Below are 17,877 nucleotides of genomic sequence, written 5' to 3' on the forward strand. Positions count from 1 at the left end.
ATGACCAACGAAAAGAAAAAGGAAATTAAATTAGTAGAATAACACCTCACGCGAAGAAGGAAGAGCAAACCCTATCTCAAGGACTTCAAAGTCAACATGAATAATAAGAGTTTTATTGGTAGGTAAAACTCCTTTCATTTTATAGTCACATTTATTATTAAAATTTAGTTTATTAAGTTTTCAATTTATCGTCGTGTAGATTTTTGACTAATTCATCGTTTTAATATTTTTTATATTTATTTTAAAAAACGTCGATTTTTATAAAAAATATCAATGTAACTTGAAATCTTTTTTATATATATCGTATGTGTTTAAATGGTGGATCAAGTAAATATCGTGTTAGTCAAATGGTAATTTGAGCAGGTATATAGTAATTAGGTAAGTTTTTAAAACAAAATAATAATATTTCAAAACGTCGCGCATTAATTTTGGGAAAAATCCTGATAATAAGTTATTTTGAAAGTAGTTAATGATGACGAATAAATCACGCATGAAGACGTCAAACTAAATAACGGACGCTGCAGAAAGAAAAGTAAGTAGGCTCCTGTGGCCACCTTTTGATTCGGCCGCCCGTGCGCATTGCATAAGGATGTGACGCCCCTGTATGTGGGTCAAATATTATTGATCAACACCATTATATTTCATTACACCAACTCAACAATCCCGTCGGGATATATTATTTCATTCGCTGTGGGTGTAATAGAATAAAGGCGTTGGATAAGGATTAACATTAATTGAGTATACCTAACATCGTAAGTTTAATAAATGTTACTTCTTATTTTTTTAATATGGCATGGACATTATCTTTGTGCTGCTTGAAACACTGATAAATCAGAACAGCGCAGACTGTCAAAATTTACGATGTGATTATTGTCAAAGTGAATCTAATGTAACAAATTATAATTCGTTAGCGTTATTTCGTAATTCTATAACGATTCATTAGAACATGTCTCGCACGGTACTTATTATATACTGAGGAATATTTTTCATAACGAAAATGGACGAAACCCATTCGAAATACACTTCGGCCGCGGACATAGGTCTTACAGAGCCTTCTGCGAGAGTAAAACAATTGGCCAACTGTGGGGGAGCGGTCACTGTCGACGCCAATGTACCTTCGAGAAGGTAATATTGACTTTGTTATAAATTATCATTTGAATGTTTTTTATTTTAAATCGAAATACAACATGTATTTGCCTTGTTTTAAAGTTAGATATCTGAGCAATTAGTTAAGTTGATGGTGAAATCAAGCAGGGGGCACAGCCGATTTTAATTAAGAGATTGCTAAGTGTGCGTCCTGAGTGGCAGCGTTCGGCGCAGCGTTGAGCGTTTTGCGCAACTCAAACGTAGAACCGTGTGTGAAAATATTCGTAGACAATGTCTTTTTTTGGTTATACATTTATACGGTTATACGTTTGAGTTTCGCAAAACGCTCAACGCTGCGCCGAACGCTGGCACTGAGGCCTCACACTTAGTATGCCAATATGTGTGTTTCTGTAGGCTCTGGCTGTCGGTTAAATTCAGTCTGTCAACTGGTAACTTGTCACTGAGCCATTACAAACTCCGAGAAACTGTAAAAAATGCTGATTTGAGTTGTGACAATATGCAAAGACAATATTTTATGGTTAAAAAACCTGACGGGATTCGTTACTTTCAGGAAGTACGACACAAACAATATTAAATTCGGTAATTGTGCCGCAGAGGTGGACACGAGCTTTTATATTTTTTTTTTACGAAAACAGTTTATTCCATGTAGACAATTATAATAAATACCTTTTTCTTTCGCCGCATCGGCTTTTCGATCCAATAATCGTTAATTGAAAATTTGAAATTTTCATAGGTTTTGATACACCATTATCGCAAACTAAGATTATATGAGGTAATATTAGGTTGGGGTAGGTTAGGTTTGGTTTGGTCTAAAAAGAAAGTTGTAAAATCTCATGTCCACCTCTGCGGCACATTTACCTTAAATTCTATTTACATAATAGCGTCACCGTTCAGGCAAAAGTCACCAACCCTGAAAATGGCAGTTTTGAGGTGAGTATGTCACACGAAGCGTAAAATTATGTTCTTTAAGATGCAAAAGTCACCACGGTACATTAGTTAGTAAAATGTTGCTTAAATCCGAATTATTTGTTTTCCACTAAATGACTTTCGATAAAATCTTAACAAGCAAAAGTCTTTATAGGTGAATAGACATTATTGACTCTAAAAATATAAATCCTTCATTATAAATATACAAGCAAAAGTCACTATACTATGGATGGTGAGTTTTACTGATTTGTCATTTGAAAACTTCTAACACTTGTCTGAAATACGCAAAAATAACCAAACAGGAATAGTTTACCTTAGCTTGTTATAATAAGATCGCTTTGCTCAGATTATTAACAAGCAAAAGTCACCAAACCATAATTGAGCTACCTTACCTCCTTCAAAACCTTCCAGATGTTTTAATTAGCATCAAAAAGTAAAAGTACCTTAAAGAAATTATTAAGAAGACATGAGAAAATAATGTAATGTAGATAAAACCTTAAAAACATTTAAATCTGATTTTTCCTGCATTTTCAAACTTTCAAATTGCGATATCTCAAAACTATGTTTTTAGGGTTGGTGACTTTTGCCTGAACGGTGACGATAGAATGTTGTGATGGTTAAGATATTTGTCACGTGATCTAGTCGATTTGTAATCAAAGCTGTGATTGATTGATAGGTACTTAATAGTGCCACAGATGACCACATGACCTTTTATAACTTTCTTTTTAGACCAAACCCAACCTAACCTAATCTAACTTAATCTTAGTGTGTGATAATGATGCATCGAAATGTATGAAAATATCAAACTTTAAATTAACAATTATTGGATTGAAAAGCATCTGCGCCGACAGAAATTTATTTTATATAATTAATTGTCTACATGGGACAAACTGTTTCCACAAAAAAAAATTTAAATGGTCATGCGATCATCTGCGGCACTATAACTGATAAATATTTTGTATTGGATATATTCATTGTCACATAATATGCCAGCAGCGGGATAACAGCGGTAGGCAGGGAAACATTTTCCTAGTGGCGTTTTTTATTGACAACATTTATAGTTAATTATCGTAATATACTGAGCATTCTGATTGAATACATTATACATCTTACGTCAAATATGTACATACAATTGTTTTTCTGATACAATTGTTTTTGTCATGTATTTTTCACTAATTATCTACGTGAGTGACAACATATCTGGATTAAATGATCTGCAGCCAGACAGTAGAAAAGGACATTCGGACTCTCAGTGTGGAGGAGATGGTGCTGGTCTGCAGCTCCCTTAATAATAATAACTATCTTCGCCACTGAGTTGAATATACTGTTTAATTTCCAGGTATTATCGTTCAGGATTAGAAATGGTGAGAATGGCAAATGTTTACATGAGCGAAGGCAACCTTGAAAATGCGTACATTCTGTATCTGAAGTTCATGACTCTCTTCATTGAGAAAATTAGAAAGCATCCGGAGTATGCGTCCGTCCCGGCAGATGTGAAAGCCGTCAACCAAGCAAAGCTAAAAGAAATCATTCCCAAGGCTGAGAAGCTTAAAGCCAAGCTCTTGGAACAGTATGCTAAGGAATACAAACAATGCTTAGAACAGCAGGTTAGTAATTATTGTCGCCCAAAAGTCTACTTAGTATCACTTTTATGGTTGTTTCGTATACTTTATAATATTAACTTTAACTAATGCGGTGTGAAAGACTGCGGATGATCGGATCACGAACTCAGTCATGATAAAATTATATCAATTTTACTTGGCCCAATATGGGGATATCCATAAATAACATCACAAGATTTTCCGTATATTCGTAGCCCCCATCCTCACACAATGAAAAACAAATTCTTTGAATATTATTGATTTTAGAATATTTTATTATTAGAAAAAATACTAGTTAAAGTTTAATTTTGACATTATATACAAGCCGGAGGGAATAGGGGGTCTCCTTTGTCACAAACCATCACATTACAGGCAACCTTCGACTTTCGAACATTCTACTTTCGCACAATTCGCTATTTAGTACATTTCTTAAAATTTAGATTTTCTTTGATAATGCAAAAACTGTGAGCTTCCATGCAGTCGCTCCTCTCTCCTCCGCTCCCCGTCACGTTCTCAAATACGTAAAAGGGTGGTATTTAACTATCTCTTGACAAGTTTATAAAGAAAACACTTGATCGCTATATTATACACCTCGTTAAATTTATTATACCCATTGATAAATAAATAATTTGAAGTACACTTTTTGATTTGTTTTTTACATCCCTCTACTTTCGAACATTCAACATTCAAACACATTTTCAGGAACCAATTCCGAAAGTCCAGAGCCGCCTCATCAGTCCTCCTCCCCCCTTAGTATCCCCTATAGCACAAACGCTATATTGGTCTCTCATATTTTCTAGAAAATGCGTGAATATACATAATTTGGAGCCTCAGATCCGAGTTGGATTCGAATTGACATGTGCGAGTGCTTCTCCAATTAAGCTACTGACCGGGATGTCAAAACTATAATTAGGAGATATCTATCGTGACTGTAATATGTGTGTGCCTTCTACTGAGGCCTGCAATGTATTAAATTGAGCAGGACGCTACAAATGTAATTTACTGTTATGTAGTTCTTTGGTTTGGTTTCTGTTCCTTGAGATTTAGTCCAAATAAGCAGCTGCCCCAATTAACCAGTGGCCCAATTAAATGAAATTGTTGTCTGTTTTTTATAATTTGTAACAATTAAATTTCTAATAAATTATCATTTAAGCAAAATGAAGAATTTATTCGGTCCATATGGACAATCTGCATAACGATAGCTTATCTGATTACCATTTATTCACAGAAAGTGAAGTTGAAGCAGGCAGAAGACCGAGCGAAACAGCAGAAGAAGCAAGAGGAGCAAGACGAGAAGTTGGCAGAAAGATTGCAGGCTGACGAGTTGAGAAAATACACAAACCTCGATCCGGGCGCTTCCAATAACTACCCCGGAACCTTACCTGATGATGTAATTATCTTTACTTAATTACAGTGTTATTATAGAACATGTATTTTTGTTAGTAAGGCCAGTTTCTTCCAGCTGGAGTGGTATGGACACCAAGAATCCTAGTCGCTCGCCAGTCTTTTTATGTTTTCCCAGGTCATGTCAGCAACTCGCAGCTTTGCCATATACACTCTGTATTTAGCGGACTTCCGGTTGTCTTGAAGAACGAGCAGACTACGTTGAAATTCTCCCAAGCCACCCGTAGCATGTAGCTGAATCAGATACAACATCACTTCTTCACTGTCAAAGTGAACCCAGTATCCACCAGAAGCATCTGTTCTCAAAGCTCAGTATACAGTTGCTCTGAACCTTCGTAAGGTGCCATGATTCGCTACCTTAAAGCAGCGCCGTCAAAGCCATTTGATTTTAACATAGTGTTTGTGAGTCCTAGAGATTCAAACTCTTTTATAATACATAATTTGCTGTTTCAGTCATTGTGGTCGGCTGTGAGTCCAGCACCTAGCGTTCAAGGAATTCTCTACCCCGATGACTTTGCAACGGAACCAAATAGAGCGCCTCCCGGTCACTATGATCCAGCGCCGCCTATCATAAGACAATCCAAACCAAAGATGCAAGTAACCATCAATGACAAATATTTAAAATTTTAAATGTGATGTTAGTTTTTACTTTTTTATAATATGCAATCTACACGAGCACTCAATAAATCAGTTTCAATTACATGAATAAAAATTCAGGTACCAATTGGATCGTTTCGATGCTTGTAATAATTGTTTCCTATATATCAACGTTTGACCAAAAACTATCTTTTATATAGCTTGGTAGCTACAATAAAGCCTTCCCTTGTATTTTTTTACTTCAAATGTCACCCGTAAAGTTTAAGTGTACAGCCTGAGTGGGCAGCATTCGGCGGGTCGTGAGCGGCGTGCGCAACTCAAACGTATAACCGTGTGTGTAATGTTCATAGACAATGTCTTTTTTTTGGTTATACATTCGAGTTGCGCACGCCCCGCCGAACGCTGTCCACTTAGAGATGGTGTATGGACAAGTAACAAGTTGCTGATTATATGTACTGTAAGTATTTTATTGTCTTTTGTAATAATGAATGAAAGTCCGGAGACAAATTATTATAAAGGCAAACATGACAGCATTGAAAAAATACGGCTGTAGTTGGAACCTAAACCCTTTTTCGAATACTTTCTAATTTAATCTTTGAGGCAATCGTTGGCTTCAGTCATATATTTGGAACAGGCACTAGTTGATTTTTTCTATTTCATTCATAATTTGACGAAAAGATTCAAAGTGACATTTCGCAATCGGACCATGGCTAAGACCACGGCCAGAGAGTTGGTGGAAGTATGGTAGAATGCCAACTCACCTATTTTTTTCTAAATAATTTTCGTTATAATATTGGTCAGCTTGTCTTTAATGCTGAGCCTTTAAAGTGTATGCGTAGCTTTTTATGGCCTCTTCGACTGGAGTTGTCTATGTGTTGGTGAACACGGATAATACGGACTTTACTTTTAATGTCCTATGGTGAGGCTTCTATTTTGAAAAATATAAAGATGCTGTTTAATTAAAAAAATAGTGACACAAGAAACTTGAGACGAGGTGACATGCAGGCATTGTCAAACATCAACCATCGATGGTCGAATGGGGGAGGTTACGGTTCGACTCCTTACTAACTATTAAAAATGTTTCATGCAATGGGACAGAGATAGGACTTTGATTCCTTACGTAATAGTGACAGTTGGAAATTAGGCTAACAGCGACTCTAGGGAGAGTTGCGGGGACAGTAGGGCGACGGAGGCTCGAACCTTCTACCAGTGGAGGTTGATTGCCCATTGTTTCTACCATTAGAGAAAGCTAGTCTGCTAAGGTTGTTGAGATGGTCCCGGAGAATTCGTATTTTGCTGCAGCTTCTGTTTATGACTTGACTGCATGTAACGGCACTGATTTAATTTTTGTTTTTAAATAACTGTATTGGAATTAATAATTCAGAAACATATCTATTAAAAAAATTATTTGTGATACCTATATCTGTTTTCAGACCGCCGAGTGTAGATTCATCATCGTTCTCTTCATCCCACACGGGATCACTGCTGAGTGGCGGATCAGCACTTCGAACTGTGGTGGTGCCGGCGGCTAGTATGGTCCGTTTTCTTGAATTGGCAGCATCTAATACCAAGAAAAACGTCGAAACTTGTGGCATTCTTGCGGGAACATTGGTAAGCTCTTTCATTTTTTCTTTGTACCTATTAAGGCATTACAATTTTAATATCTAATTATAATATAGCAGTAGCGAAGGGAGGAGGTAGGCTGTTAAGATCCGCCATAAATAGTGCTCATTAAACTTTGTTTGTCATATGTATTTTGTTGTTTTTTAACTAAGACTACAATCTACAGATTGTGTGTTAGTTTTTAAAAATCAATAATTAAACCCTGCCTAACCAAACCATAATAGGATTGGATTGTTTTGACATAATCTCTAAGTAGACGGTGTCTATTCAATAATTTTATATAATATGTATAAGAGAAAAGGTAGTTTAAAACTTGGGTTCTCATTTCATTAAAACCAAAACAGTCTTTTTTAAGCAGGGCAGTATACTGATATGATAACTTATAAACGAGTTCAATTAAAGGCTTTAATTACACAATCCTATAACAAATGCAATCAACCATCCACGCCGAAATAAGAATAGTAAATCAGAGAATTGACCGTAATTTACTATATCAAAGCAGGAATCACGTGCACTCTAGTGCACACCAACCAAAGTCTTGGTAAATTGCTTCCGAGACACTCTCAGCACAACTTTGAAACTTGCCTAACGTTCATTATGCCACGGTATACACCTGCATAATGGGTGTGGAGATGTGGCGGATGGTGGAGGGAAAAGCAAGTATGTTTATGTACAATTTACATGTAACTCTTGCCGTTAGAAAAATTTTGAATTGAGTCACATTTTCTTGGACCGTGGAGACATTCAGAATGAATAGAAAATTGTATAATATATTGGCTGGCAGGACTATGGCCCCCACAAGGGGGGGCTGACAGGGCTCTAGCCTGGGGGCCCGGGTTCTGGGGGGGGCCTACATTATGAGTGAGATAAACACACATCACAAATTTGCTCTAATGGTAAAAAAGTCGAATGCGGCACTATTTTACTTTAAGAATATTACCATTTTAAAATATGGTATTGTGTGATGCAGATTTTGAATACTGTGTGTTTCTGTAGAGCCTAGCGATAGGTAGGGGGGCCCAACAATGATCCTGGCCTAGGGGCCCGCTTCAGGATGTGGGGGCCATGGGCAGGACTATATTATATTATTAACAAATTGTTAATTTCAGGAAAGAGACAGACTGTTGATTACTCATATAATAATTCCAAAACAGAACGGCACTGCTGATTCGTGTACAACCAAAAATGAAGAGGAAATTTTCCAATACCAAGATCAGCACAATCTTATCACCCTCGGTTGGATACATGTAAGTCAATTTATCCTTAAATTACTCATTTCGCGAGCCGAATACTACAAGGTTCTAAGTGTTCGTCCTTGAAAAAACAAACCCAACAATCAAGTAGTATTCTAAGCTGCCTCATTGTTACTTTTGTTTCTCCAAGGACAAACACTTAGAACCGTGTAGTTCTCCACTCGCGATTTATCTGCTCGACTTCTACTTGGTGTCGCTCCAGAATGTTGGCAAAGACAACACTATCTAATAGGATTTTGTTGAAATTGCATTTTAGCACACTTGCAGGCTGTGGCGAGGGGTGGAGATAGGCTGTTAAGATTAGACATATCCACCCTAAAATTTATCAGTCATATTTATTTGTTTTCATTGAACTAAGAATACAATGTGCAGATGGTGTTGGTTAGTTTTAAAAATTCAATTAAACCCTAAACAAACCAAACCATAATAGTTTTGGTTTGCTATGGGTGATCTGACAAAAATAGTGCACACTTTTTCACTCATACATACTTATTTATTTGTGTTGAATTACGAATACATATTATTACAGATGGTGTTGGTCAGTTTTTTTTAAGTCCTGCCTAAACCAAGCCATAATCGATAAAAAATATTCTTCTATCAATAAAATATCTAAAATGATGTATGGTTTAATTGCATAATTTTGGATATTTTATAGATAAATGAATATTTTTTGACTATTACCTACTTAATACGACTTGGATTAGGCAGGGTTTAATTGAAATTTAAAAACTAACAAATACTATCTACTCTATGACAACATCTTTTGAACTGTGAACTAACATGCTCCTCCCATTTTTAACCGCACTTCCATTATAAACTAACAAGCTCCTCCCATTTAGTCGACAACAGCGCCTTCCTTCACGTAGCCAAGAAGATGTTGTCGTACAGTACACATTGTTTGTAGTCTTAGTTCAATGAAGAAAAAAAACATTTGACCGACAAAGTTTAGCGTGCACTGTTTATATCGGATCTTGACAGCCTACCTCCACCCTTCGCCACTGCTTGCAGGCTTGATCATTGATTGATGACCTGTCATCACTGGTTTAATTAATTTTATGATATCCTCAAGTCATATCCGACGAATATAATATAGAGCACTCTCCATAATGATTAACTTTGCAAGAGTATTCTTCAAAATATGGCAGCGTATTTTTTCGAATGCGATAGAAGCAACCAAATTGGTCATCAAACTCAGAATAAATTCCGCTATATAAAGGGAACGAAGACTACGAAACTTCCTAATGACAACACGACGAAAAGATTGACTGGTGTGATTTTGCAAATATACAGTGTTTCTATCTTTGTGTCATTGATAAACCGTCGCCATATAAATGAAGGAATTTAATTTCTAAACCGAGCGGTAATATGTCGGCTTATAATGACGGTGGGTCCCAGGTTCGAATTTCAGATCTGGAAAAAAAAAACTTACTTGTATAAAAAATTACATAAACCTGTTAATACAATCTTCACTATGCGGAGACTCATGTGATCTTCTTCGCATCGAACAGGTTTAAAAAAAAATTTATCGCTGTACATTTTTATAAGATTTTAACCTTTTCTATGCCTCACAATCAATAGCGGCTTTTCCATGAGGTCAATTGGTCAATGACCCCCCAAAAATAAACATTTCACAATCTATGTAGGTTATAATCTAATATGTAGGTACAAGGTATTATAATAATTATCGGCTAACACGTCAAGGCGAGACGCACATGGACGGACGAACTGTGTGTATAAAATTCAAACAAAAAAAATCCGCTCGGTCGCTATACCTTGGGTCATTTGGAAATACGCCGGGATAAAATATTTCTAAATATTTCTCTTTCTCTCTCATTTTCCATATGTGAAACGGAGAAAGCACACATTTCGCCAGTCTTTTTTTAATTTGTTTTGACGCAGCATAGACAAGATTTTCGTCATTGTCCGAGAAAGAGATAACAATACATTTTTCATTGTGTTAAAGGAAACAGGTATAAAACGTTGTTCTGTTATTAATTATTATTGCCTCGTAATTTCATAGAGTATGTGTTGTATTACCTACAAGCATTGTTTTAACTATCTTTTTAATCTAACTATCTAACAATTTATAGCACTTCTTTTATAATGTATAAAAAGCCAATTTGCTATACGTCTTTTAAGTGTACAACGAAAAGACAAATTAAAATAATATAAAATTATTTAAAACTGACCTCCCAAAATATCGAGCAACGGCCGCCAATGCTCACAATATTACTATGACAGTATCTGACAGGCCGCAGATTTTTAACGACGCACATTGAATGTAGAGCGAAGCTCTTACTACAATCGCTGTAATATCAATAAGTTGTAGCTTAGTATTTCATAATTATTCAAACAGATGTCACTATGTGTTAAATTTTTTAGATTATGCAAATCAATCGACAGTAGCTAGTAATTTGAGTTTAAAGTCGGACGAAATAACTTGCTAAATTTGTATGTGCGGCCTGTCGATCACGGCCTCATAGAGCGAGATAACTCGCTGAAGGCAAAGAACCGGTTAGGATAAAGATTTAATAACGGTAACAAAATAAGATTAATCACCTGTGTGCTTGCGTAAATTTTAAAAATCACTCGAATATGTAAAAACTGTAAACGTGTTGATATCTGAATGGTTTGGGTAATTGAGTTTCTACTAGAGGTGGGAAAACTGGTCGATTTTTAAGACTAAGTATACTTACGACCAGTATAAAAAAATACTTGGTATCGAAACTTGTTCCAAAATACTTACTAGTATTTGGGATATTATATAGAGCGTTTGGCGTACTTGACTTTTTAGAAGCCATTTTTACACAAATTGTTTATATAATTATCATCCATTTACACAATCACGCATAAAATTTGAATTCAGTTTATAAGTTCCAATTATAACACTAAAAAATCGAGAAACTCGACGTCACGAAACCAGATAAACGCGTAAATACTTATCAGAAATCGAGCACTAGTACGTATTCCGGGACTTGAGACCGACGTCAACTCGATATAAGTCTCATACTCAACTGGAACTAAAACTAACTACATATCGTCGGTGTTTTGTAAAAAGGGCGAATTAACCAAAGTGCTACTTTACAGAAGGAGGATTTTTAACTTTTGACATTTATTTGTTTTTTACCTGTAGATGATTATAAATATTTAACAAGTTTATAATAAAGCTTAAAAAGAATACTGTCATTATAATAGGTATTATTATATAATATTTTAAAAGGCCTAATAATGTCACATTTGCTTTTTATTTCGTAATTTTAATTAATTTAATTTTAGTCAATTATCGTTTTTAAGTACTTTCCTGTGGAGATAAAAATTCGCCGTTTTTACACAACAAAGCTAATGGGTACATATTGTATTTTCATTAAAATCTCGATTTCGCCAAAATGGTTGATTCGCCCTTTTTACAAAACACCGACGATATTATTACTATAAAACGAACATGTCACCATTTCTGTCTTTCACTATATCAACTTTATAACTGGGGAGAAAGGGAGAGCAATGACATTTGAGTATATCACGGCTAGACATATGTGTATTATGCTATCTCGCTCGCACGCATTTAATGTCAATAGTATTGAAAGTCTACCAACAGTATACCAACCAACGAGTCGTAATATCATCGCATGCTTTCGAACTTCGAACAAGTTTATTGGGTGACACGTACTGAGTATGGGTAGTACATGCTGAGACTTGAGTACACAAACTGGTGACAGTATTTCTAACTCACCTCTAGTTTCTACTGTAGTAACAATATAATAATATGCTTAATTTCATTCTTCTCTAGACGCACCCGTCACAAACAGCCTTTCTATCGTCAGTAGATCTCCACACGCAGTGCTCTTATCAGTTGATGATGCCTGAAGCCATCGCCATTGTCTGCGCGCCTAAATATAATGAGTAAGTCATTTCAAATAACCAAACCTCGTATTTCTAACCAGCGTTGAAAATGGAATCGGAACCGAATCCTAGAACCATTTAATTATTATGGAACCGGAACCCTTGATTCCGAATTTTAAATGACAGTGTTCCATTGTTTTATTATTTTGAGACATTATTCACTCATTTTGGAGACAATAATTTAAAATAATAGTGTCAAGGAAGTCAGAAATAATGGGAAATGAACTGACAGTCATTTAATATTGGTGTATTGAAGGTTGCAAGACACACTATTGCACGTCTATAATGCGTGGTTCATTTTCATCGGGAACTCACACATTCAAAACCCTGCTTCAAAATGTACTGTATTGGGATGTAGCCTATCGGAATTCTATTTATTAATCTGTTCTGTGAATAGTATGTAATTATACATTCCAACATAACGTTTTACAAAAGTTGTTTTGCTAATCTGGATTTAGAGCCTACAAATTATGGTGTCCATATGCTCCATCTGGCAAAGACACCTAGTTTTTGAGTATTGAAATTGAAATAAGTCTAAGCCGGCTCACACATCTAAACTCGTCTCGTCTGCAACATGTTGAATACGTCGATAAGACATAATTATTATTCACAAAACGCACGTTATCTTATTGACCTTCGCACACTGCTGGAACAAAACGTTTTAGTTTGAAAAAAACATCCGGCGTTGGTTGCAATAAATCTCATGCGACTCCGCCTGCAAGTCGAACGCCGTCCGAGTTGCAGCTACACATACACCCTATGAATTGGTCTTCCTGTTTAGACGTCGAATCTTGCCGGTCACCGCATCCCATACATATCTACATTTTGAGAGGTTACGCGTGATTGTCGCTAGGTGCCTATGTACGCTGTCTTTGTATGCAACATCGGTGCAATGTTCGTACAAGGTTTGACTTATAGCTGTGCGGCAGACAAGGTGAATTTACATGTGCGAGCTGGCTAAATGGGCAGGTATATAGGATTTTTAAAGAAACAATTCTAATTTTAATTAACTATTTCTTTTATTCAACAAATAATTCACAAGATTTTAAGAATGTACCATTCTAATTATTGAACATACGTAATTCTGAAAACACTCCAATATTTTCTGTTGTAACTTTCTTGAACTTACTAATAATTTTAATTAACTATTTGTATGTCTTACTTTTTTCAAAAAAGATTTTTTCTGTTGGCTATATTTTCTCGTGAGTGTTTTCAGAATTATGTATATTCAAGGATTCTAATTGTTGATTTCTGAAACCGGAACCGAACCTCATTCAATTTTTCCAATGGAACCGAACCTATGAACAATTTGGGGGCTCTAACATCTTAATACTCGCCACTAAATATTGTGTAGTTATTAGATAACATATCAATTGCTTATTATTAATAAACATACGTTATTGTATTAATAATTTTTAATCTCTTTAATATAATATTGTCAATATAGTATGTACAGTAGGCGCTCGTTAATCCGGCACCCATATTTTTCAACCCATGCCGGATTGTCGGAAATGCCGGATTATTGGATTTATATAGGAAATAATTATCTGTCAAAGTCGGGCACCGAACTGCCGAGCGACTCCGCTCTGTAATCCAGCAGTTTAATGTGAAACCTTCCAGATTATAGAGCAGGAGAGCTGAGTTGCAAAATGCCGGACTATTGGACGTGCCGGATTACCGAGTGCCTACTGTATATTGAAAATATACACCCGTCCTCTTTTTACACGGGGGATACGTTCCAAAGACTACTGTGCAAGACAAAACCGTGTAAAATAAAGATAAGGTTGCCATATAAAAATGGTAGATAGGTTCCATTACTTAATCAACTCAAAATACGAAATTCTTGAACTCAAAAATAAAACGAATTTATTTATTATTAAAATACATAGTTTTCGATTTAAATTAAATTTAGCATAGAGAAATATAATATTCATTCAGTGTCGCTACTTGACAATAAACGTGCCCGTTTACCGCTGTTTTTCGCTGGCGAAAAATCACTCTCACGCTGGAAATATTTAATGACACTGACGCCGAAGCATGCGGCGCGTCTCTCGTATTGAACCCAAAGTGACTGACTAGTGGTGCCATGTATGTACGTATGTATGTCTGGGCGGCATCCGGTGACAACATATGTATCCACCAGTGGTGTGCGGTCTATTGCAATGCAATTTTTTGATAAATATGTACATACATACGTATTTTTATTCTTTTTAGTTTTTTTAAACCATGTTAATAGGCCATCCATGGACTGATACCGTATGCGGTTTCGAACCGTGTGCCATACTAAGCATATCTTTTCTGTTCATGGAAATATATTTTCACAAAGTATATTATAAGCATCTGATCGTATCCGTTTATACCATACACTTACACTTACAAATTTAGTGAAAATATATTTTCATGAACAAAAATCATAAGTTTAGTATGGCACACGGATCTAAACCGCATACGGTTCCAGTCCATGGATGGCCTCTAAAGCAAAAAAATCAGTGTAAATAAAAAATAAATGGTCCTTTTTTTTGAACTGTGTTATTTCGAAACCGTGCAAAAAGAGGATCGGGTGTATCTCACTAATTAAAAATAAATTTGTGATGAAACCAATTTATTCTTTCTTGCTATTCTCTATTAGTATCTAAGTGGATCGTGTAAAGATATGTATTTTTTTTATTGTAGGACTGGTTACTTTGGATTAACGCCGCATTACGGAATGTCGTTCATCGCGAATTGCAGACAAAGTGGCTTCCATCCTCACCCCAGCGATCCACCAATTTTCACCGTAAGACTCTTCATTTCTTTGTGCTGACGCAGAATTTACCATTATTGTTCGACTGTAATCCCCAGTTCAATTTAAATGAAAAGTGGAACCCCGATTTTGGTACATTTAATTCCCGGTTTTACATTTTTATTTCCCCCACTTTACATCTGAAATACTCAATATATTATTTAAATTACGTATTAAAATAAAAAAATCTTTTCTAATTAACTATTTCTTTTATTCAACGAATAATTCACAAGATTTAAGAATGTATCATTCTAATTATTGAACATACATAATTTTGAAAAACACTTTCTGAGAGAATATATTATAACCAATAGAAAAACTCTTTTTTGAAAAAATGAGTGAAATGAGAGTGAGTGAAAATGAGTGAAAAAATGAGAGAAATAATGAGTGGGTATTAAAAAGGCCAATAGTTAAAATTTGATGCACATGAAAATAGATAAACTAAATATCTAGCATATTTTCAGCACAATTAAAAGCTGTTGGAGGCATCAAAAAATGGTAGTAAAAATGCCACAAGCCAGATGCGCTTTTTTTGCAAGCTAGATGCCTATCGAAAAATGCTAGATCTGGCATGAAAAATATTTAATTGGCAACGCTGACACACCAACCGAGTAGCAGATGATATAGTAAAGATCACCCTGATGGTGGCCAACATCCGTTTGGAGGTGGCACGATAAAAATAACATAGTGAGGTTATATGTAATGATATGTTGATGGTTTACTGTACACTGTATTACCTACACATTTCTTTTCTCCACAGGACGTCACCCACATAAAGTTGGACGACTTCGCTCTGCTGGAGGTGGTAGACCTGCGATAGTAAAACACGAAAATGTTTTTCTTTTCGACGCCTAACGATTATTTCACCTAACTACCACTTCGACAAAGTCATAATACTAATTGGACTGATTCTTTCCACACGACATAACGCTTTTTCGTAAACACTATGATGTATTCATATTGAGTAGCACCGAACCCTAAATTATGAGTGAAATTCTATTTGGCAATCATTTTACCACTATAGGGTCGTCCATGTATGACGTCACACCCCACAGGGGAGGGCGGTCTGATATAATATGAATACGTGTATTAATTAAGGCGCTAAGTACCAAAAACAAAAAAACTGACATTTTTATAGAAAAGTGTTCTACATACTAACGCCAATAACTTCAACTATGGTCTAAGTGCCTCACGCAAGTCAAAAAAATACAGCAAAATATTTAAACCTGTCGACGTTGTAAGTCCGTTGGCCTGTTTTATTTATAATGGTGTAAATAGCACTACAGTGGTCAACCTAATTCAATATAAAATGGCTGACGATGGTATGTTGCCACTTGCGAGTTCTTAATACCTAAAATTATAGAAGCTGCCGTGATTGCTTCACACTGTAAAACCACATTTTTCAAAAGGTCTGCTTCATGAAATTTTACTGCAATGACTCGGTATTTTGTAACTACAGGCAATACTACTTTTTGGTACTTAGGGCCTTAATTAATACACGTATTCAGATGATGTTTTGTAATGAAAGGGAAAGAAAATATGACATTACAAAACCAACAAAATATATTAATTTATTCTTAGAATAAAATATTCTATTAAAATATTATACAGTAGAACCTCGATTATCCGAATTTCTTTTTTATTATCGGTTTCGTATGATTATAAGAAAAATGTACATTTTAAAATATATAATTAGTTAAAACGTGAAATTTTAAAATGTTACTATTAAAAGGCTTTGTTATGGAAGTAAAATAGGCATGGCCCCCACAAGGGGAGGACTGACAGAGCTCTAGCCCGGTGGCCCGGCGGGACGGGTCGACCTGATAAGTGAGATAAACACACATAGAAATTTGCTAAGAAATTTGCTGGAAAAATTCGCGCTAGATTGCATGTATATTATTAAAAAATTTAAATATCTAGTTGTGTAATGAGACTGTTGGTTAGTATGTCGATATTTAACAACTCCATGATTCAAGTGTATTTATTTAACAATAAAAAAAATCGTTAAAAATAGCTGAACACCCTTGATTTTATGTGAAACAACATTTACAAACTAATCTGTAGAACTTCCCATTACCTTTAACCCTAGCGATGGGTTAACCCACCAAAGATCCTGGCCTGGGGGCCCGCTTTAAGATGTGGGGGCCATGAAAATAGATTGCGGTTACTGCCAAAAGTTGGTAAGTCTCGAAATCATGTTATGGAGCAATTTGAAATTTGACATGCCCTCTAAAATCAGGCATAATGCTAATTTATTTGTGCTTTAAGTGCATGTACTGTATATCGGATGATCTTAATTTTTTTCTTGGCATTCATTTATAAAAATAGACACATAATCCGTTGTTAACTCTAATTACCTAAATTATAAACTTACCGACTTTTGGCAGCAACACCTCGCAATTATAGTTCGAATTATCAAGGTTCTACTGTACAGAAATCATTAATTTTCAACGTATTTATTTTTGAGTAAATGAGTGGGCTTTAAAAAATAGAAGATAATTTATACAGGAGGGTAAAACATTCTGTGACGTTGGGAGCGGGAGGGTTCAGAAAATACTGCAAATTGTGTGATGTGATTTATGGACGACCCATAACACTGAGGGGTACTAACACTCCACTATGTGATTTTGAGATATCATCTTGTCAATATAGTGATGAATTAATAAACAGTATTTCATATCAG

General features: G+C 35.5%; 1 protein-coding gene across 1 annotated transcript; it reads left to right on the forward strand.

The window, feature by feature from the left end:
• Nucleotides 1-833: 833 nt before the first annotated feature.
• On the forward strand, nucleotides 834-16,724 carry LOC147078848 (STAM-binding protein-like A). Its single transcript, XM_085950236.1, has 9 exons — nucleotides 834-1,125; nucleotides 3,374-3,641; nucleotides 4,864-5,025; nucleotides 5,493-5,632; nucleotides 7,070-7,247; nucleotides 8,369-8,506; nucleotides 12,300-12,412; nucleotides 15,086-15,188; nucleotides 15,955-16,724. Exons 1-9 carry the CDS (start codon nucleotides 998-1,000, stop codon nucleotides 16,012-16,014), a joined length of 1,290 nt encoding a protein of 429 aa, XP_085806362.1. The 5' UTR covers nucleotides 834-997; the 3' UTR covers nucleotides 16,015-16,724.
• The last annotated feature ends 1,153 nt before the right edge of the window (nucleotides 16,725-17,877 follow it).

The sequence above is a fragment of the Rhyacophila brunnea genome, unplaced genomic scaffold (genome assembly GCF_057557595.1).
Source record: "Rhyacophila brunnea isolate RB1 unplaced genomic scaffold, BYU_Rbru_1.0 scaffold_10, whole genome shotgun sequence".
Lineage (NCBI taxonomy): Eukaryota > Metazoa > Arthropoda > Insecta > Trichoptera > Rhyacophilidae > Rhyacophila > Rhyacophila brunnea.